Source organism: Bombina bombina, chromosome 3, assembly GCF_027579735.1.
Source record: "Bombina bombina isolate aBomBom1 chromosome 3, aBomBom1.pri, whole genome shotgun sequence".
Classification (NCBI taxonomy): domain Eukaryota; kingdom Metazoa; phylum Chordata; class Amphibia; order Anura; family Bombinatoridae; genus Bombina; species Bombina bombina.
This window is the reverse complement of record NC_069501.1, coordinates 1,148,212,561-1,148,235,796: the sequence shown is the minus strand read 5'-3', so window position 1 is coordinate 1,148,235,796 and position 23,236 is coordinate 1,148,212,561. Positions and strand designations below refer to the sequence as shown.

Here is a 23,236-nt window from a genome sequence, read left to right as displayed (position 1 = left end):
TATCGGGAGGAGAGTTTCCTCCCGAGACCATAAGCCCTGTGCATTCAGGGAGTTCCAGACTGCACCCCAGCCCAGCAGGCTGGCATCTGTCGTTACTATGAGCCACTCTGGCCTGCGGAAACACATTCCCTGAGACAGGTGGTCCCGAGACAACCACCAGAGAAGAGAATCTCTGGTCTCCTGATCCAGATGTATCTGAGGAGATAAATCTGCATAATCCCCATTCCACTGTTCAAGCATGCATAGTTGCAGTGCTCTGAGGTGTAGGTGGGCAAAAGGAACTATGTCCATTGCCGCTACCATAAGTCTGATTACCTCCATACACTGAGCCACTGATGGCCGAGGAATGGAATGAAGACCTTGGCAGGTGGTAAAGAGTTTTGATTTTCTGACCTTCGTCAGAAATATTTTCATTTCTACCGAGTCTATCAGAGTCCAAAGGAAGGAAACTCATGTGAGAGGGAAGAGAGAACTCTTTTTTATGTTCACCTTCCACCCATGAGATCTCAGAAAAGCCAACACGATGTCCGTGTGAGACTTGGCTAGCTGGAAAGTCGACGCTTGAATTAAGATGTCGTCTAGATAAGGCGCTACTGCTATGCCCCGCGGTCTTAGAACCGCCAAAAGGGACCCTAGCACCTTTGTGAAAATTCTGGGAGCCATGGCCAACCCGAAGGGAAGGGCCACAAACTGGTAATGCCTGTCCAGAAAGGCGAATCTGAGGAATTGATGATGATCTCTGTGAATAGGGATGTGCAGATACGCATCCTTTAAGTCCACGGTAGTCATATATTGACCCTCCTGGATCAGAGGCAGAATTGTCCTAATAGTCTCCATCTTGAATGATGATACTCTGTTGAATTTGTTTAGAATTTTGAGATCCAAGATTGGTTTGAAAGTTCCCTCTTTTTTGGGAACCACAAACAGGTTTGAGTAAAACCCTAGCCCTTGTTCCGCTTTTGGAACTGGGCGGATCACTCCCATGGTATGTAGGTCTTCTACACAGCGCAAGAACGCCTCTCTCTTTGTCTGGTTTGCAGACAATTGAGAAATGTGAAATCTCCCCCTTGGGGAGTCTTTGAAGTCCAGAAGATATCCCTGGGACACAATTTCTAAAGCCCAGGAATCTTGAACATCTCTTGCCCAAGCCTGAGCGAAGAGAGAGAGTCTGCCCCCTACTAGATCCGGTCCCGGATCGGGGGCTACCCCTTCATGCTGTCTTAGAGGCAGCTGCAGGATTCTTGGCCTGTTTACCCTTGTTCCAAGCCTGGTTAGGTCTCCAGACTGACTTGGATTGGGCAAAATTCCCCTCTTGCTTTGTGGCAGGGGAAGCTGAAGCGGGACCACCCTTGAAGTTCCGAAAGGATGAAAATTATTTTGTTTGGTCCTCATTTTATTTGTTTTATCCTGAGGGAGGGCATGGCCTTTTCCTCCAGTGATGTCTGAAATAATCTCTTTAAGTTCAGGCCCGAATAGGGTCTTTCCTTTGAAAGGGATGTTCAAAAGTTTAGATTTTGATGACACATCAGCAGACCAGGACTTAAGCCATAACGCCCTGCGCGCTAAAATGGCAAAACCTGAATTCTTTGCCGCTAATTTAGCCAGTTGAAAAGCGGCATCTGTAATGAAATAATTAGCCAACTTAAAGGCCTTAATTCTATCCATAATATCCTCTAATGGAGTCTCCATCTGAAGAGCCTCTTCTAGAGCCTCAAACCAGAAAGCAGCTGCAGTAGTTACAGGAACAATGCACGCAATAGGTTGGAGAAGAAAACCTTGATGAACAAAAATTTTCTTTAGGAAACCCTCTAATTTTTTATCCATAGGATCTTTGAAAGCACAACTGTCTTCGATAGGTAGAGTTGTACGCTTGGCGAGAGTAGAAATAGCTCCCTCCACCTTAGGAACCGTCTGCCACAAGTCCCGCATGGTGTCAGATATGGGAAAAATTTTCTTACAAACAGGAGGAGGAGCGAACGGTATACCTGGTCTATCCCACTCCTTAGTAATAATATTCGCAATCCTCTTAGGGACTGGAAAAACATCAGTGTAAACAGGAACCTCTAAGTATTTGTCCATTTTACACAATTTCTCTGGGACCACTATAGGGTCACAATCATCCAGAGTCACTAAAACCTCCCTGAGCAACAAGCGGAGGTGTTCAAGCTTAAATTTAAAGGCCGTCATATCAGAATCTGTCTGAGGGAGCGTCTTCCCTGAATCAGAAATCTCTCCCTCAGATAGCAAATCCCTTACCCCTACTTCAGAACATTGTGAGGTTATATTGGATATGGCTACCCAAAGCGTCAGAAGGCTCAGCATTAGTTCTTAACCCAGAGCTGTCACGCTTTCCTTGTAACCCAGGGAGTTAAGATAAAACCTCTGTGAGGGTTGTATTCATAACTGTGGCCATGTCTTGTAAAGTAAACGAAGTTGACGCACTAGAGGTACTTGGCGTCACAAGTGCGGGCGTTACTGGTTGTGACACTTGTGGAGAGCTAGATGGCATAACCTCATTTCCTTCTGTCTGAGAATCATCTATTGCTATATTTTTAAGTGCTATAATATGCATTGAACAAGGATTTTCCTTGATGTCAGACATGTTAAACAGGCTAGTAATAAAACAAGCAAGCTTGGAAAACACTTTATTCAAAGTAAACAATACTTAGAAAAAAACGGTACTGTGCCTTTAAGAGAAAAAAAGATGCACAAACTCTGCAAAACAGTGTAAAAAAGCAGTAAACTTTACGAACTTTTTACAGTAGAATCATAAAGCCTTAGTAAGATTGCATTTTTGTCACCACACTCACTTTACCCTTCCTAGAACTTAGAGTAGGCAAAGAGAATGACTGGGGGGTGGAGCTATATAGACAGCTCTGCTGTGGGTGCTCTCTTTGCCACTTCCTGTATTCTCCTGGAAGGAGAATATCCCACAAGTATGGATGAATCCGTGGACTCGATACATCTTGCAAGAGAAAAGTGCATTGGGAAATACAAAGCTAAAACCACTAAAACTGCACTGACAAACGTTCGCCAGTCAAATTTTTTAAATTCCATAGTCTACTTTAATATATACAAATAAGAATTTATAGATTACAATTTATGTGATTCCAGTCATACTTTTTTATTCAGCCACTAAGCGCTACCCAGGCGCTGAACCAAAAATAGGCTGGCTCCTAAGAGCGAAGAAAAATTAAGCAACTATATAATTTTACTCAAATTATTAAAGTTGCATGCTCTATCTGAATCAAGAAAGAAAGAAAAATGGGTTTCATATCCCTTTATTGATCTGTGCTTGCAACAAATATTTGGCTTTAAGTATGAAAAAAAAGAAATAGGTGCTTCTGCCTTTTAGACTTATCTCTAAAGATTATAGATTCTTCAAGACCTTTTGTATTGCTTGTACAGTAATCGGATATTTGTTTTTGGTATAAATACCCCTTTTATTTTTTGCTTTGTTACTGGGTGCTTAAATATCTGCTATTTGAGATGAACCAAAAAGTAGCCACCTTATACCAATGGTCTCTAATAACTTTATAAACAAGAAAGGCACAGGAGACTTTTTGCTTTTGCAAACTGTCTCTGAGCTTATTTCATACTTGACTATCTTCTACAGTCAACTGTAAGCTAGGATTACATTTGCCCCAATCAACTGCTCCCTATGTAAACAAACGTCAAAATTAAACTTTCATGAGCATGTCATTTTAAAATTTTCTAATTTAATTTCTAATTTACTTCCATTATCAAAATGGTCCATTTTTTTATATACAAATTTTCTGAGGCAGCATGTGAGTTCACAGTATTTATGCATATGCATTTTGTGATAGGACGATACCCGTCACATGATACAGGGTGCAGGAAAGTAACTTTGAAATCTGTTCTGGTACTATTGTTGGTCTGTTCCTTTTGAGGTCTCCAGAGTGGATCTGTCTTAGAGATGAGCCTTGTGGAAGTCATTGCTGCAGTTTGAAAAGCATAACTGACATTTGTCAGAAAGAAATTATTCTACTACTAATTTGAAAGTATTATTACATTGTCTGTATTTTTATTATACCTTTGTGGATTACTGTACTTAACGGTTCTGTAAATAAATATATGTCTATATTTTTAAGACCTTCCCTGAGAGAACAATTATTTTAAAGGAAGTGAGGCAGTGCAGCTTTCCTGACAAATTGTGAGGTGGTCTTTTTAATCTGTCACATACTACTTCCTAATACTACTACTAATATTCAACAAAACAAATAAGACTGTAATTTTATGCTTCACGCCATCTATGCGGAACCCCCCATTTATATATTTACTCTGCTTTTTTCTTTAAAGCTTTTCCCCTAACAGGTTTTTACGCTTTAACCCTAACCTTGACTTTTGATACATGACCAGAATTTGAAAAACAGAATATGGTCTCTAACCTGAAGCTGTTTCTTTACTCTTTCATTCTTCTGCGTTTCTGTCAATCGTTCTTCCTCACTTCTGTGGTTCATCACCCCCTCGGATGACAATTCAGCACTAGCTTCCGCACTGTTCTCATCTTGCTCATCATGTTCGTGCTCATTTTCATTTTCTGTGGGAGCTGCAGGTGGTGGAGGAAGTGGGGGTGGGGGTGGAGCCGACATTACGGTCTTCAACTCTTCTTTTGTCTTTTCTAAATCGTCCTGAGCAGCAAAAGCCTGAACAAGCAAAGAGGAGGTCTGGTTTCACAAAAACAATGTACAGTCATTTCAGTTTTGTTATGACATTGCTAATCAACAATACAGTCCAAGGATTTATGAAAAATTGCCTTCTCAAATTAAAAAGAGAAAATTCATGCTTACCTGATAAATGTCTTTCTTTCCGGATATGGTGAGTCCACAGTTTCATCAATTACTGTTAGGAACATCACTCCTGGCCAGCAGGAGGAGGCAAAGAGCACCACAGCCAAACTGTTAAGTATCGCTTCCCTTCCCACAACCCCCAGTCATTCGACCAAAAGGAAATGGAGAAAAATGAAGTAACACAAGGTGTAAAAGGTGCCTGAGGTTTTAGACAAAAAGAACTGTCTTGAAATAAAGGACGGGCCGTGGACTCACCCTATCGGGAAATAAATTTAACAGGTAAGCATACATTTTCTTTTCTTTCCTAAGATATGGTGAGTCCACGGTTTCATCAATTATTGTTGGGAACCAATACCCAAGCTAGAGGACACAGATGAATAGGGTGGGACAAGACAGGCAGAAATAAACAGAAGGTACCACCGCCTAAAGAACCTTTCTCCCAAAAGAAGCCTCAACCGAGGCAAAAGTATCAAATTTGTAAAATTTGCAAAAGTATGCAAAGAGGACCAAGTTGCAGCCTTGCGAATCTGATCCACAGAATCTTTATAATTGAAAACCCAAGAAGATGAAACAGCTCTAAAAGCTCTCTCCAGCAGTCTCACAAGCCAAACTAATTATACTTTGTAACCAAAAAGAAAGATTAGTAGCAGAAGCTTTCTGACCTTTACGTTTCCCAGAGAAACAAACAGGGCAGAGACTGATGAAAATCCTTAGTCACCTGTCAAATTTTTTTTAAATTATGCACAACATTTTAGATGTGCAATAACGTCCTTAACAAAAAGAAGGAATACCGGGCTAAGGACAACCAAAGCCAATCCAATATGTTGATGGGGAAAGCAGGCTCTTCCCGAGTCCAATGTCCCTGCACCCTTAATGAGTCCCAGACTGCTCCCCAGCCCAGCAAGCTGGCGTCCGTGGTCAAAATCACCCAGGAAGGTCTCAGAAAGCATGCACCCTGAGCCAGAAATTGCTGAGAAAAACCACCACGAGAGAGAATCCCTTGTCGACTGATCTAGATCTATCCTATGAAACAGATCCGTATGGTGTCCATGCCATTGTCGAGCATACACACTAGAGCTCTCAAATGGGGCCGAACAAGGGGAATACGTCAATGGAGACGACCATTAGACCAAATACCTTCAACCGTAGAGCCACTAAAGGCCGAACATTAAACCCAGAGAAAAATAAGAGGAGAAAATCTTTGATTTTCTGATCACTGTCAGAAAAATATCAAAGAAAAGGAATATTATGGTCCCCAAGAAAACTACCCCTGTAGCTGGAACAAGGGAACTAATTTCCAGACTCACTATCCAACCTGTGAAGCATGGAAAAGACAAGATCTCCGAATGAGAGACTGTCTATTAACATTATGGTGCCTGAAACAAATAGTCTCCAGGAAGGCCTTTCATAAAAGCAAATTTCAGGAACTTGAAATACGCTTACTCTATGTCTATGGCCGGAAGAACTGACCCTCCTAGACCAGGGAAAAAAGAAACAAATGGTTTTCCGGTTGAAGAACAGTACCCTGAGAAAAACTTGCAGAAATACTTTAAGTCCAAATTAAAGCAAAAATGCCTCTCTCTAATCTGGACTGCAGATAAATATGAGAGGAACCTCCCTCAAAAAGGAAGGTATAAGTAAATCTTGAGATGCAATGACCACAGTCTAACTGGGACATCTCGTATCCACGCTGAAGAAAAAAAACGTGAAATGAAGTCCCCCACATATTCAATCCATATCCCATGATTGGGGGCAAGCCCTCATGCTGAATTAAACCCAGCAGTAGGACTCTACTCCGACGTCCTTAAGGTCTAAGCTTCTTAGTTTAACGTAGGAAAAAAATATTTTTTCACCTACAGGATCAGAAACATTTCTGTCAGGCCAGGACTAGACAAGGTCCCACCCTTGTAAGGAGCATCAGAAGCTTTGTCTTGGGAAAAAATCCAACCAAAACATGATCCACAACGCCCAGAAGGCTATCCTGGCTCCCAGTCAAATGACTTGCATGGAAGCAATAGAAGGGAAGAATTAGCTAGTTTAAGATCCAAATTTTGTCCTGGGTCTCCTCCAAAGAAGCCTCTACCAAAAAAGAGATCAGACAGGTCGCTGCACCCAAAGGATGCCACACTTTATCCAGTGGCCCTACAAACTGCTATATAAGCTTCCAGCTTATCCATTGATCCCTAAAGGAGCAGCAATCTGCTATAGGGATCAGAGTCTCATAGCTAGAGTAGAAAAGCTCCTTCTACTATAGGCAACGTGCACCAATATATTCAAAGGGGACAGTGACAGGAAAACATCTTGTAAGATATGAGAAGAAAAAAGGAATCCCTGACTTCTCTCTCCTGAGGAAAAAAATCCCTTAGCACGGTCTGGAACAGGAAACACTTCCACAAAGGAATTCCAGCAAATATTACATTTACTAGATATCCTTGGGTTTACAACGACAAAATATCTGAGTCGTCCAGAGTAGCCAAAACCTCCTTTAACAATACACAAAAACAAAACAGAAAGGGCCAAAATCTGTCCCCTCAGGGAACTGTCAGAAAGGCCCTTCTCCAGATCCTCCTGGAGAAAGGAAAGTATCCTGGCAGCTTTAACCTTATGCCAGGCTAAACCACACTTCACACCAGAATAAGTAAGCTCACCACACCTTATGATAGATGTGACAAATAACAGGCTTACAAGCCTGAATGAGAGAGGGTCAATAACCCTCTCAGAGAAACCTCTCTTGGATAGGACTAAGCGTTCAATCTCCACGCAGTCAGCCTCAGAGAATCTAGATTTTGATGAACAAAAAGGACCCTGTTCCAGCAGATCCCTTTGACAAGGTAATTTCCACAGAGGAGATGAGGACATCCCCACCAGGTCCGCGAACCACATCCTTCGCGGCCCCCAGGGAGCAATCAGTATCACGGATGCCTGCTCCTGCTTGATGTGGGCCACTACACGAGGTAGAAGTGGCAACGGTGGAAAAATGTAAACTAGGTTGAATCCCCAAGGTACCGCCAAGGTATCTCAACTCTGCCTGGGGATCCCTGGGCCGCGACCCGTATCTGGACACCATGAGATCTATCTCCGGAGTCCCCCATTCGTAACAAATCCCCACAAACACCTAGGGGGAAGATACCGTTCCCCCGGATGGAAGGATTGCCTGCTGAAAAAATCCGCTTCCCAGTTGTCCACACCCGGAATGTGGATTGCTGAGAGCGAGCAGTTCTGGGACTCTGCCCATTCCAAAATCTGAGAAGCTTCTCGCCCCCCCCGATGGTTGATGAAAGCCACCAAGGTAATGTCTGTCTGGAATCTGATGAAGCTGAACGACCCCAGAAAAGGCCACGCCTTCAGAGCATTGTAGATCGCTCAAAGTTCCAGAATATTGATTGGGAGGAGAGACTCTTCTCGAGACCATCTTTCCCTGTGCCATTCTGGCACCCGAAATAGCTCCCCATCCTGCCAGACTCGCGTCCGTGGTTACAATCTCCCAGAACGGTCTCAGGAAGGATGTCCCGTGGGACAGTTGTTCCGTACAGATCCACCAAGAGAGGGAGTTCTTCGTCCGAACGTCCAGAGAAATCGGTTGGGATAGATCTGTATGATCTGTATGATCGCCGTTCCACTGTCTCAATATGCACAACTGAAGAGGTCTCAGATGGAGCCTGGCAAATGGAATGACATCAATGCTGGATACCATGAGCCCGATCACCTCCATACACAGAGGAGACAGAGGGACTGGAGTAGGACTGAAGGGCAAGACAGGCAGACACAATTTTCCTGCGTCGCTGATCTGTGAGAAATATTCTCATGGATATAGAATCTATTATCGTTCCCAGGAACGCCACCCTGTTGCTGGGAATCAGGGAGCTCTTTCCTGAGTTTATCTTCCAACCGTGAGATTGGAGCAAAAGCAGAAGAGCCCTCGAGTGGTCCTCTGCGAGGCTGAACGACGGCGCCTGGACTAGGATATTGTCCAGGTAGTGCGCAACAGCAATGTCTCTGCAAGCAGTGCCCCAGAACCTTTGTGAAGATTCTTGGGGCCGTCGCCAGACCAAAAGGGAAGGGTCACAAATTGGAAATGTTGGTGAAGAGATGCAAATCTCAGGAACCTGAAGTGATCCCTGTGGATCGGCACATGAAGGAAGGCATCCTTCAAGTCTATTGTTGTCATGAACTGACCCTCTTATCGTTTCCATTTTGAACGATAGAAAAGCAAGAAACTGGTTTAAACATTTTAGGTCTAGAATCGGGCGGAACGTGCCCTCCTTTGGGACCACGAAAAGGTTTGAATAGTACCCTAGACCCCTTTCTGCTGGGGGTACTGGTACAATAACTCAGAGAGAAGAGAGATCCCTCACACAGTCTAGAAAGGCTTCTCTCTTTTCTTGTCTGGAAGACAGATTTGACAGGAGTAATCTGCTCCTGGGTGGATGAGTTCTGAACCCTATCCTGTATCCTTGGGCGACAACCTCCAGAACCCAAAGGTCCTGAACATCCTGCAACTAGGCCTCAGAAAAGAGAGATAATCTTCCCCTACTTGGTCCGGAGACCAGTTGGGGGCCGCCCCTTCATGCCGACATTTTCTCAGGGGGTTTCTTGTTCTGCTTGGACTTGTTCCAAGACTGAGCCGGCTTTCAAGCACCATCGAACTGACCCGCTTTCGTGGCGGGCTGCTGGCGAAAAGGGACGAAAGGTAGATCCCTTAGGTTTAACCATGGTTATGATCGAGTCCAATCCTGGACCAAAAAGGATCTTTCCCTGAATGGGAAAGGATAACAGTCTGGATTTATAGGTCATGTCCGCAGACTAGTACAGAAAACCCTGTAACCTTAGCATTCAGGGGAATAATTTGAATATTGGCATCAAAAATAAAAAAATTAGCTACCCTCAAGGCCTTAATTCTCTCCTGTATTTCGTTGAGAGGAGTCTCCCTCTCGACCATATAAAGACAGAAATTTGCACCAATACTTTGCTGCGACGGCAACCTCCGCTGCTGGCTGAAAAACAAACCCTGTGTGTTGAAACATCTTCCCCATTCATTCTTAATAATATTAGCCATCTTAACAGGAACTGGGAAGGTCTGAGGTATTACCCTGTCCTTATACACTTTATCAGGCTTAGGTATTGAAGGTTCCTCCGGTAGTTGCGGTTCCGGAATCTCGGGAGTAGCAAGCACCTGCTTCAGCAAACAGCGCAAATTTTCCATCCTAAACCTAAAGCCAGGCTCCTCCGCAGACGGAGCTTTAGATGACATGGATTCCGACCCAGAAGAAACGTCATCTGAAGAGTTGGAGTCATCCTTGTCAGCGGATAACCTTTCCGAGATATCATAGGAGTATATGACTCCTGGGCCGGATTGCCATATTTTACCGTACGCTTACGCTTAACAGAACGTGGTAAGGCAGTAATCACCTTTGGGACGGCCAACGGATTTCCCCCAAAGGAGATATAGGCATGCCCTGGGGCGCTGCATGTGTACTCTGAGATGAATGCAGGTGACGCACCACACGGGACGAGGAGCTCTCAGAGGTGGACGGCTCAGTAGTACTAGACATTTTCTTCTTTCGAGAAGCCGAGACCTTATCAAGGCAAGGGGAACATAGTTAAGTAGGCGGATCTACCGGAAACCTCCTCACAATAAACACAGGTACTAGACTTAGTTAAAGAGGGAGTACCCTCTAACGTGTCAGAGTTCTCCATAGCTTACGGCTTTGTTACAGACTAGAATAAAATATAAACAATGGCACCCTTATAACCATCAATGGCCAGGGCACTCACCACCTCCTAGGACCTGGACCACAGAAACCGTTCCGTCTCTTGCACCATCAGTCCAGAAAGTAAATTAGGCCACACCCGGAACGCAGGAATGGCTTGCAGGACCGCCCCTGCACTAGGGAGAAAACTCGCCAAAAACAGCCGCGCAAGGCAGAAAGGAAACTAAAGTTCACCCATTGCCAGAGCCTCATCTCACACATATCGCAGAAATGAACAATATTATGTATAAACCCCCCTGTTCAATAATCCCTTCACTAGGGATGTTAACCCTTTATTCTATAAAGATAAAAGGCATCACACAAAAATGAAACTGTCTTACCAGAATCTACCCCGTGGAAAAGGAACACGGCCTTTCAAGTGTGACAGTGTAGTAGCATTGCTCCTGTTATGGACTTGAGTGTAGGAAGGAGGCAGCAAAACTCGTCAACGCTGATTGCTTGTGGAGCAGTTAATATGAGTCGGGATGGTTTTGCAGAAAGACACTCCCTGCATTTCTAGACCCTAACTTTCATCCATGCTCTCACTGAGAGGCTGACAGGACTACTTAAAACTCCAGTCCCATTTCGAAGAGTACTACCCTCCATAAGAGACTACTCTGAATCTTCCGACACTTCTCTGCCAACCTCCTGTGACGAAAGGCAAAGAATGATTGGGGGATGAGGGAAGTGGGGGGAGATATTTAAGCCTTTGGCTAGGGTGTCTTTGCTGCCTCCTGGTGGCCAGGTTCTTATTTCCCACAAGTAATGAATGAAGCCGTAGACTCTTCTCCCCTTTAAATGGAAAAAGCGCCAAGCCATACAGGCTGTGCAGCTTCTAAAACTAAAGTAAAAACCCTGTGCGTTCCAACATCTGCCTGAGTCTCATCTCACACATGTTGCAGCATAATCAAATAAACTTGTGTGATTAATATAGCAATACCCAAGCTATAGAGGACACTGAATGCCAAGACGGGAGGGTACAGTAGGCAGCCCATACTGAGGGCACCAAGCGTGAAATCACTACCCAAAAAACAACAAAAAATAGCTTCTTCCAAAGCAGAGAAACTTTGAAAGGAAAAACACTGATGACACAGACCCGCAGGTAGTCCAGAGCCAAGCCAGAGTCTGCAAAAAATGACTCAACTGAGCCAACAGGCCTCAAAGCGACACCATCGCCCAACAGTCTGTTCCTCCTCACACACCCCTCACAAAAGAAGGGAACACCAGCCTAAACTCCCAAAGGGAGAAAACCAGGAGAAACGAAGGAAAAGACCGAAAGGTCACATCCAGAAGAGAAAACCCCTCCGAGTGAGCCCAGCTCACAAAGGCCCAAATGGGGCCAACAAACAAGGGAAGACTACGCCTAGACCAAGGAAACCGGAGGTGTAGGACCGGGCATAGAAAACCTCTCTCTCAAGCGTCATGCAAAAGCACCAAGGACAACAGAGGACGGAGTCCTCACAGAGTCCTGAACTTGGACCTCAAAAGTATTCCGCTACAAAAAACCTGTAACAGACCCAGACTAAAAACCTTAAGTCCAGAATACGCTCCCATCCCCAGGATTACATAGAGAATACTTGCTGAGAGAAAAAGCCCACTCCTAGACAAAGGGCACCCTCTAGGCAATCCAGGTTGCTAGACCTACCTACAGTTCATCCAAAAAAAAGGGGGATTATAACCTCCACAAGGTCCCCCAAGAAGAGGAGAGACACCTCGAACCGGAGGTGGAGCAATCCTAGACCATCTGCTGGTAGCCAGCTAGATACTATGCAAATGTGGCTAATCCCCTTTAAGGGACACAATGTGCTGCTCATTTTATCAACCTCAAAAGGAAGAAAGGCTGAGCAGACATCGGCAGGGAACAAACTAGTAACCCTCAGTCTGCTACAGTACAGAGTAGTCACAGAGCATGAGAATGCGGAACTAGCCATCCAAGAAGCCCACCTAGACCCTGAAGATGACAACAGCTCTCAGAACCCACTCCCAACCGGGCGCAAACCCCAGCAACGGCAGGTTTGAAACAGGGAAACAGAAGCACCCCCAAAACCAGCTCAAAATGAGTGAAAGAATGGCCACAACCAATCCAACAGAGCACGGGTGCAACCCGACTCCTGAGAACAGACAACAGGGCCGCAGACTTAAAGGATCTAGCAAAAAGATCCACTTAGTCTTGACATGGAGCCGGTAAGACTCCAAATGGAACATAACCCAGAGAGAGAAACCTTCTCATTTAGGGAAACTCACAGGTCCCAACATCTGAACCAGGAGAAGCCTTAATAAAAGGACCAACTCTCTCTAAAAGGAAACTAAGCTCCCACACAAGAAGGGGAACGGGCTAACAGGCAGCACCTTCCATAAGCCACGAAGCTACAGGAGAAAGGAAAGAACAATCCCTCTTAAAAGTGATACCCTCAAAAACTAGTCTGCTAACATGCAACCAATGTGCAATAGTAATAGTAACAGCAGTGACACTGCAAATGCATTCACCAGCAGAGCAGTAAATTTGATGGATACTGGCAAGCTGACTAAAGGAAACCGTCTAAGGTACAACATAAGCACCAACAAGCAACGACACTCAGAAAAACCTGGCCAACCAAGACCAGATCAAGAATCCGAGCAAAAGGACATAGTCCAAGATTCTAGGTACTGGGGACCCCGAACCAACCCTGAAGCCTTAAGGTCCGGTAACAAATCCACAAGGGAAAATGCTGAAGGAAACCCAGCAACCAGAAGCCCCAGGGAGAACAGGCCCAAACTCCCAATTGTTTAGATAAACAGTACCCGCAAACTTAACACCCCATCTGAATAACAACCCAGACTACAGGGTATACTAAATGCAATATCCAGATCACCTGGATAATGAGATAAACTCGACCTAAGGAAGAGACCACCCCTTGCCGAAGTCCCACTCTCCAAGGAGCCAAGGGGAAAAAAGTCGTGCAACGATGCTAGAGCTTCTAGACTCTAGACCGACAGCCTCAGGACAATAAGGCAAGGGGATACCTCAAGGTTAAAACCACTTGAGCAAAGGCTGGTCTCCACATCACCTCCACACAAGCAGATGATCACAGGGAGAAGGAGAGCGAACCATCCCCAGTTCCGGGAGGAACCCCAAACAAGCCCAAGGAGACCACGCCCAGTGTCCCTAACCGGGAACAAACATCTCCCAGGCCCCTAAAAGGAGGCCTAACATGGAGATCACAGAGGGAGATCATCAAATATCTCATAAAAACAGCTAGACAGTACTGCAAGACAGCCAAACTACTTTAACTTATTAGCTGCTGAGAACAAAGTCCAATGAAAATCCTCAAGCCTCAAGAGAAAAAAGGCCCAACCGCCACACGGCGGGAAGGAGCTAAGTCCTCCAACTCTCCACCACGTAGGAGCGGAACACTAGGGTCCGGAATAGCAGATGCCATAGAATGACGCAGCGGAGAATCCACTGACCCAGTCATCCAAATCGAAGGCTATAAGGACTGAGACAATCCTTCTTGCCTTGTAGACCCACAGGTCCTCTAGAATGCTTAGTTGAAATAACATGAGCACTCGACACCTTGACCGGACCAGCCAATCAGGATGGCGTCACATGTCTGAACAGCCACAAGACAGAACCGTACCCAACAGGACCAGCCTGCATCCGGGTCCTAATCATCAGGCCGTATAAATCCTCCCTCAGAGGGGAAAAAGGGAAACAGACAAACATGAACCCAAAAAACACTTCCGCCGAAGTTACAGAGAGCATCGATCCCAGTGTAAGATTCCTGAAGGAAAATAATAAACAAAATAAAGTCATCCTAACCAGATAAAAAGAAAATATAAGGCAACTCGTAGATTAATGCCCAATAAGGAAACAGGCCTACCGCAGGACCAGCCGAACGGAGCCCTAATCTAAACAAACTGGGAAGGATCTCAAACAAGAATAGTCAGGAGATTACATCATCCTCACATGTCTACTGAGGTATACCATTAGAAGCAGACTGAAAATTCCTGTATCCGAGGATAGGATCATTTTATAACTGAAACACATGTGAGTAGGACGCGAAGACGCCCCACTCTATAACGTAAGGCACAACACTCAGGGACAGTTACACCCGCAGGGAACTGTACAGGCCCTCCCCAAGGTGGTAGACCCGGGACAATAGGGCACGAGCACAAACGCGCATAAACATCCGGACTCTGCAGACGAATAATTGCCAAAAATATGTGGAAGAGAAAACGTGCTGCAACCTCCTGGGGGAACACACCGCCCTGCATGGAGGAATAACCATAAACTGGATTACCCGCATGTGTAGAAGTATGGAGCGGTAGGGAACTCGCCTCTCTGAGGACGGGACCCCCAGAGGCAGATGGCTCAGCTGACCCCTGATTCCCTGAGTCCGAGGAACCAGGTGCTCTCATATGGCATACAGAACAAAACTGGTTGACATGTGTCAACGAGGCCAGTCCGGATTCTTCACCGGACGCAGAATCTGAAATTAAAATAGTCTCAGCATCAGAATCCTCCATAACTGGATCGAGGAAAGCAAATATGGACTAAAGAAGTAACACAAAAAACATAATTTATGTAAGAATTTACCTGATAAATTAATTTCTTTCATATTGGCATGAGTCCATGAGCTAGTGACGCATGGGGTACACAATCCTACCAGGAGGGGCAAAGTTTCCCAAACCTCAAAATGCCTATAAATACACCCCTCACCACAACCACAATTCAGTTTAACGAATAGCCAAGTAGTGGGGTGATAAAGGAGTAAAAAGCATCAACAAAGGAATTTGGAAATAATTGTGCTTTATACAAAAAAATCATAACCACCATAAAAAGGGTGGGCCTCATGGACTCTTGCCAATATGAAAGAAATTAATTTATCAGGTAAATTCTTACATAAATTATGTTTTCTTTCATGTAATTGGCAAGAGTCCATGAGTTAGTGACGTATGGGATAGCAATACCCAAGATGTGGAACTCCACGCAAGAGTCACTAGAGAGGGAGGAATAAAAATAAAAAACAGCCATTTCTCGCTGAAAAATTAATCCAAATCCAAAATATAAGTTTATTCTCATGAATGAAAAGAAAAAACTTAAAACATAAGCAGAAGAATCAAACTGGAAGAGCTGCCTGAAAAACTTTTCTACTAAAAACTGCTTCCGAAGAAGCGAATACATCAAAATGGTAGAAATTAGTAAATGTATGCAAAGACGACCAGGTTGCGGCTCTGCAAATCTGATCAACCAAAGTGTCATTCTTAAAGGCCCACAAAGTGGAGACTGATCTAATAGAATGAGCTGTAATTCTCTAAAGCGGGGTGTGACCCGACCCCAAATAAGCTGAATGAATCAAAAGCTGTAACCACAAAGCCAAGGAAACGGCAGAGGCCTTCTGGCCTTCCCTAGAACCAGAAAAGATAACAAATAGACTAAAAGTCTTCCTGAAATCTTTAGTAGCTTCAACATAATATTTAAAACTATTACCATATCCAAAGAATATAAGGATTTCTTCAAAGAATTCTTATTAGGACACAAGAAAAGGACAACAATTTCTCTATTAATGTTGTTAGAATTCACAACCTTCGGTAAGAATTTAAATGAAGTCCGCAAAACCACCTAATCCTGATGAAAAATCAGAAAAGGAGATGTACAAGAAAGAGCAGATAATTCAGAAACTCTTCTAGCAGAGGAGATGGCCAAAGGAACAACACTTTCCAAGAAAGTAGTTTAATGTCCAAAGAAAGCATAGGCTCAAATGGAGGCGCCTGAAACACCCTCAAAACCAAATTAAGACTTCAAGGAGGAGAAAATGAATTAATGACAGGCTTGATACAGCCCAAAGCCTGTATAAAACAGTAAATATCAGGAAGCTTTAGCAATCTTTCTGTAAAATGAGACAGAAAGAGCAGAGATTTATCCCTTCAAGGAACTTGCAGACAAAACCTTATACAAACCATCCTGAATAAACTGCAAAATTCTAGAAATTCTAAAAGAATGTCCAAATGAATTTATGAGGACACATGAATATAAGTCTTCCAAACTCGATAATAAATCTTCCTAGAAACAGATTTATGAGCCTGTAACATAGTATTAACCACGGAGTCAGAGAAACTTCTATGACTAAGCACTAGGCGTTCAATTTCCATACCTTCAAATTTAATGATTTGAAATCCTGATGGAAAAACAGACCTTGAGACAGAAGATCTGACCTTAATGGAAGAGGCCAAGGTTGGCAACTGGACATCCAAACAAGATCCACATACCAAAACTTGTGAGGCCATGCGGGAGCTACCAGCAATACAAATAACTGTTCCATGATGATTTTGGATATCACTCTTGGAAAAAGAACTAGAGGCAGGAAAATATAAGCAGGTTGGCAACACCCAAGAAGTGTCAACGCATCCACTGCATTCGCCTGAAGAACCCTGGACCTGGACAGGTACCTGGGAAGTTTCTTGTTTAGATGAGAAAACACATCTGTATAGAGAGACCACTCCCCCGGATATAAAGTCTGATGGCTGAGATAATCCACTTCCCAATTGTCTACACCTGGGATATGTACCACAGAAATTAGACAAGAGCTGGATTCCGCCCAAGAAAGTATTCAAGATACTTCTTTCATAGCTAGGAGACTGAATCCCACCCTGATGATTGACATATGCCACAGCTGTGATATTGTCTGTCTGAGAAAAAATGAACGGTTCTCTCTTCAACAGAGGCCAAGCCTGAAGAACCCTGAAAATTACACGGAGTTGCAAAATATTGATTGGTAATCTCGCCTCTTGAGATTTCCAAACCCCTTGTGCTGAATAGACCTTATAATCACCATTTTGAAAATTGGTACTCTTACATATTGATTCAAAATTTTTAGATCCAAAACTGGTCTGAATGAATCTTTTTCTTTGGGACAATGAATAGATTTGAATAAAACCCCAGACCCTGTTCCTGAAACGGAACTGGCATGATTACCCCAGAACTCCAGGCCTGAAACACACTTCAGGAAAGTCTGAGCCTTTACTGGGTTTGCTGGAATACGTGAGAGAAAAATCTTCTCACAAGCGGTTTTACCCTGAATCCTATTCTGTACCCCTGAGAGACAATATTCTGAATCCAATGATTTTGGACCGAATTGACCCAAACATCTTAGAAAAATCTTAATCTGCCCCCAACCGGCTGAGCTGGAAAAGAGCCGCACCTTCATGCGGACTTGGGGGATCTCTTAAATGGCTTGGATTTATTCCAATCTGAAGAAGGCTTCCAAATGGAAATAGATTCCTTGGGGAAGAATAAGATTTCTGTTCCTTATTTAAGAACAAAAACGGATAGAAGCTTTAGATTTACCCTTAGATCATAATCTTGAGGCAAAAAAACTCCCTTCTTCAACAAAGAACGAATGTACTCGATAAAAAAAATAAGTAGATTTGTCAGTGTCAATATCTGAGGAAGGATCTTCTGAATCAGATAGATCCTCATCAGAGGAGGATAATTCAGTATGTTGTCAGTCATTTGAAATTTCATCAACTCTATGAGAAGTTTTAAAAGACCTTTGCATCTATTAGAAGGCGGGATGGCAGACAAAGCCTTCTAAATAGAAAACAGCAATAAATTGTTATAAATTCACAGGTATATCTTGTACATTAGATGTTAAAAGAACAACAGGCAATGTACTATTACTGATGGACATATTCTCTGCATGTAACAGTTTATCAAGACAACTTAATATCTCCAGCTTTGGTTTGTAATATCTCCACAAAATTACAACAAATGTACTTAGCTTTGGTAGGACTGATATCAGTCAGCAAGAATCCAACAGTGACTTCTGAAACAGGATCATATTGAGAAATCTTGCAAATGTAAGAAAAAACACAATATAAAGAAAAATTATCAATTTCCTTATATGGCAATTTCAGGAATGGGGGAAAAAATGCAAACAGCATAGCCCTCTGATAGAGAAAAAAGGCAAGAGGCATATAGGAATGGGGTTTAAATAATGAAAATATTTGGCGCCAACAGAGACATTTTTTGGCGCTAACAACATCCAGAAATGACACATTCGCGTCACTAACAACGCAACCTTGTGAAAGGACTCGGCGTCAACAAAGACGCCGGAAATTACGAATTTGCGGCATTGAACGTAACTTCGTGCCAAAAAAAATCTCGCTCCAAAAATGACGCAATATAGTTTGGCATTTTGCGCCCTCGCGAGCCTAATTCTGCCCGCAAATTTAAAATGCCAGACAATTTGAAAAAAAGACTATACCCCAGGTAAGAAATAAGTTTTCCTAAAAAGTGCATTTCCCAAATATGAAACTTACAGTCGGCAAAAGGAAATATATTGAGACCTGAATCATGGCAAATATAAGTACAATACATATATTTAGAACTTTATATTAATGCATAAAGTGACAAACCATAGCTGAGGTGTCTTAAGTAATAACATACTTACTAAAAGACACCCATCCACATATAGCAGATAGCCAAACCAGTACTGAAACGGTTATCAGTAGAGGTAGTGAATATGAGAGTATATCGTCGATCTGAAAAGGGAGGTAGGAGATGAATCTCTATGACCGATAACAGAGAACCTATGAAATAGATCTCCGGTGAGGAAAACCATTGATTTCAATAGGTGATACTCCCTTCACATACTTCTGACATTCAATGTACTCTGAGAGGAACTGGGCTTTAAAATGCTGAGAAGCGCATATCAACGTAGAAATCTTAAGCACAAACTTACTTCACCACCTCCATAGGAGGCAAAGTTTGTCAAACTGAATTGTGGGTGTGGTGAGGGGTGTATTTATAGGCATTTTAAGGTTTGGGAAACTTTGCCCCTCCCGGTAGGATTGTATATCCCATACGTCACTAGCTCATGGACTCTTGCCAATTACATGAAAGAAACGGCACCAGACACCCACAATAGCTGGGCCACTCACCACCTACCATAACCAGACCCCTGCGAACTAGAATTTCTCCTTCACCACACGGTCGGGAATGTGGAAACGGAAGACAGAGCATAACCACGCCCAACTACAAGGTGAACCATATAGTATAAAAGCGCACCGAACCATAAGGTTGCGTCATTTCCAAAGGCCTCAATGTTTCAACCACGAGCCCGTAAACCCCACACATAAGCAGGTTGAATCACAAACATGGATTATAAACCCCCCTGTTCTATAACCCCCCTCAGGAGATATTAACCCTTGATTCCAAGATACTAAAGGAGACTCACTGAGACCCTTATGTTAAGTTAGACCTGCAAGGTGGTAGCCTCTCGGGAACACAATTGCATAACAGTGCATGCATAAAGAAAGTAAAATTAAAAAATGTTACCAGAATCTATGCCGTGGAATAGGAACACGGCCCTTCAAGTGTGACGGATAGTAGCATCGCCTCCGCCATGGACTTGAGAGAAGAAAGAAGGCAGCGGAGCGAAGTTCAACAACGCTGATTGCTTGAGGAGCTTTTAACATGAGTCGGGATTGATTCGCAGAAAGACTCTTCCTGCATCTCCAGGATCTAACTTTCATCCAAGCCCTCGCTAAGAGACTGACAGGACTACTTAAAACTCCAGTCCCATGCCGAAGAGTACTACCCTCCATAAGAGACAAAATAAATTCTGACCCTTCTTTGCCAACCTCCTGGGACAAAAGGCAAAGAATGATTGGGGGATGAGGGGAGTGGGAGGAGTATCTAAGCCTTTGGCTGGGGTGTCTTTGCCGCCTCCTGGTGGCCAGGTTCTTAAAAAGTAAATGAATGCAACTGTGGACTCTTTCCATTTAAGAAAATAAAATGCTTTTTATAAATGTTATAGAGGTTTCAAATGTGTATTTAAGCATGCACCCGTACACTAGCATTTTAAACACAGCACTTGCCCAGAGAGCCTAAGGCAGGAGTCAACAAATCTGTTTAAAATTTCGGAGCCAGTAAGAATATTTAGGAGCCAGACACTAAAATATTGAAAACTTACAAGAAGAATTTTTGACAATACTGGTACATTGCAAATATGTTTCTATTCAAAGATGTAATTTATCTATGTACATTTAAATTTTGTCCGGAATGTCCGTTTAAAAGACAACATCTATATTGCTATATTTGGAAGTTTTTAATTTATAAAAAAATAAAGTACAGTTTTCATAAATTAAACAATTAGAAAGACCTTGCATTCCCTTAACAAACAGTTGCTTGTATTGTCAAGGTAGTGCCATCATTTAATGTTCCTATCTTGCTACCTTTGAGAAAACAAGTTGAAGGACAGGTAAAGATTTTTTTCTGGTGACAGAATGCAGTTCTGACAGAAGCTTGAATGTCCTCAAAGAGCTTTTAAGTAACTTTATAATCACAGCCACTTCTGGAAGCAAATTACACTGGGTCTAACTGTTTCTATTAGCAATAATAATGCAAATCTACCATGTAGTGAACAGCCTGCAAAGAGAAAAGCAGATATGTTCTCCTAAAAGTGTATATGCCTTAAAATGTTTAATGTGAGAAGTTAAGTAAAATAAATGCAATAAGATAAAGATACAGGCGCCAAGTATACGCAAGTATTTATATCATAGTCCAAATGAACACAACCTAGTTTACAGAGGAATAAGCATATTACTTTCTGTTGCCACTCTGTAGCTTCTTCCTCTTTCTTTTTCTTTGCTTCTTCAAGCAATGCAATCTTGGCTGTAAATTCTGCAAGTTCGGCAGCCTATAAAACAAACAAATACCAATCAGTAACATAATTATACATATTAAAAAAACTAAACAATAATGCAAATGGTCCTAGTTAGTCAAAAATATTCTGCACAATTCAAGAACCCTGTAACTTATAAAGTGCCTTTAAAGGGTTATTAAACACAAATTATAAACTACATGATTATGAACCTTCATATATAAGAATAATTTTGCAATGAAAACTGCAGCTTTATTTTGTCAAATAAGTATATTGTTTTATGGGTATTCTTTTCACCAATTTCCCTGTCCCACATAACAAAGAACCCACGCTAACCAATCACAAAAAAATATTCAGATTCAGCACAAGCTCTGTTTGCACATGTGCAGACAGGTGTAGCCTGTCCTCTTGTTTTCCCTTAAGGAAGTTTAGCACTGATTGAACTTGGTTAATATTGCAAATAATAATTTTTCCATCATGATTGTATGCAAAACTGATAATCCGCCTTTTAAAAGCATGTGACACCATAGAGGCTTAGACAGGGAGGGAAAAAGTAAACAAAGGTTCACCTAAATTGACTAAGTAATAAATCCAAGCCTCCCTGTGAGAAAGTTAAACTAGCACAATTTTTAGATGTATTTTACAGCAAAAGGCTGCAAAAACATAATTTATGTAAGAACTTACCTGATAAATTCATTTCTTTCATATTGGCAAGAGTCCATGAGTTAGTGACGTATGGGATATACATTCCTACCAGGAGGGGGATAAGTTTCCCAAAACTCAAAATGCCTATAAACACACCTCACACCACACTAACAACTCAGTTTAACTAATAGCCAAGTAGTGAGGTGATAAAAAAGGAGTAAAACACATACAAAAAGAGAAAACTGGAAATATAATTGTGCTTTTATACAAAAAAAACAAAACACATAACCACCATAAAAAGGGTGGGCCTCATGGACTCTTGCCAATATGAAAGAAATTAATTTATCAGGTAAGTCCTTACATAAATTATGTTTTCTTTCATGTAATTAGCAAGAGTCCATGAGCTAGTGACGTATGGGATAGAAATACCCAACATGTGAAAGTCCACAGAAGAGTCACTAGAGAGGGAGGGATAAAACAACAACAACAGCTATTTCCACTGAGAAATTAAATCCACACAAAAATTAAGTTTTTCCTAAAAATTTTTAAAAAAATGTAAATCAAAAGCAGAGGAATAAAACCGAGACAGCTGCCTGAAGAACTTTTCTACCAAAAAGTTAAAAATGGTAAAATCAATAAATGTATGCAAAGAAGATCAAATTACTGCTTTTGCAAATCTGATTAACCAAAGCTTCATTCTTAAAAAGCCCAAGAAGTGGCGACTGATCTTAGTAGAATGAGCTGTAAATCTCTGATGCGGAACCTGCCCTGCCTCCAAATAAGCTTTGTGAAACAAAAGCTTTAACCCAGATGCCAAAGAAATGACAGAGGCTTTCTAACCTTTTCTGGAACCAGAAAAACAACAAATATACTAGAAGCCTTTCTGAAATCCTAGTAGCCTCGAGATAGTATTTTAAAGCTCTTACCACCTCAAAAGAATTTAAAGATTTCTCAAGAGAATATTTTAGGATTCGGACACAAAGAAGGAACAACAATTTTCTACTAATGTTGTTCGAATTCACAACCTTAGGAAGAAATTAAAATGAAGTCCACAAAACAGATTATCTAGATGAAAAATCAGATAAGGAGACTCAAAAGAGAGCTGATAAATCAGAAACTCTTCTAACAGACGAGATTGCCAAAGGAAAACAACACTTTCCAAGAAAGTAGTTAATCTTCAAAGAATGGATAGGCTCAAAAGAAGGAGCCTACAAAATCTTTAAACCAAATAAAGACTCCAAAGAGGATAAATTAATTAACAGGCTTGAAACAAACCTAAGCCTGGACCAAACTGTGAATATCAGGAAGTTTAGCAATCCTTCTAAGAAATAAAACAGAAAGAACAGAGATTTGTCCCTTCAAAGAATTTGCAGACAAACCTTAT

At 42.3% G+C, this 23,236-nt stretch overlaps 1 protein-coding gene across 1 annotated transcript in view; it reads right to left on the bottom strand.

Annotated features, from left to right (window-relative positions):
* RDX (radixin) overlaps nt 1-23,236 on the bottom strand; it is a 471,667-nt gene that overhangs the window by 5,581 nt on the left and 442,850 nt on the right. Inside the window, exons 12-13 of the mRNA XM_053708539.1 lie at nt 21,151-21,243; nt 4,410-4,667 (exon numbers count right to left, since the gene is read on the bottom strand). Of these exons, the coding sequence (XP_053564514.1) occupies nt 4,410-4,667; nt 21,151-21,243 (351 nt within the window). The remainder of the gene's footprint in view (nt 1-4,409; nt 4,668-21,150; nt 21,244-23,236) is intronic.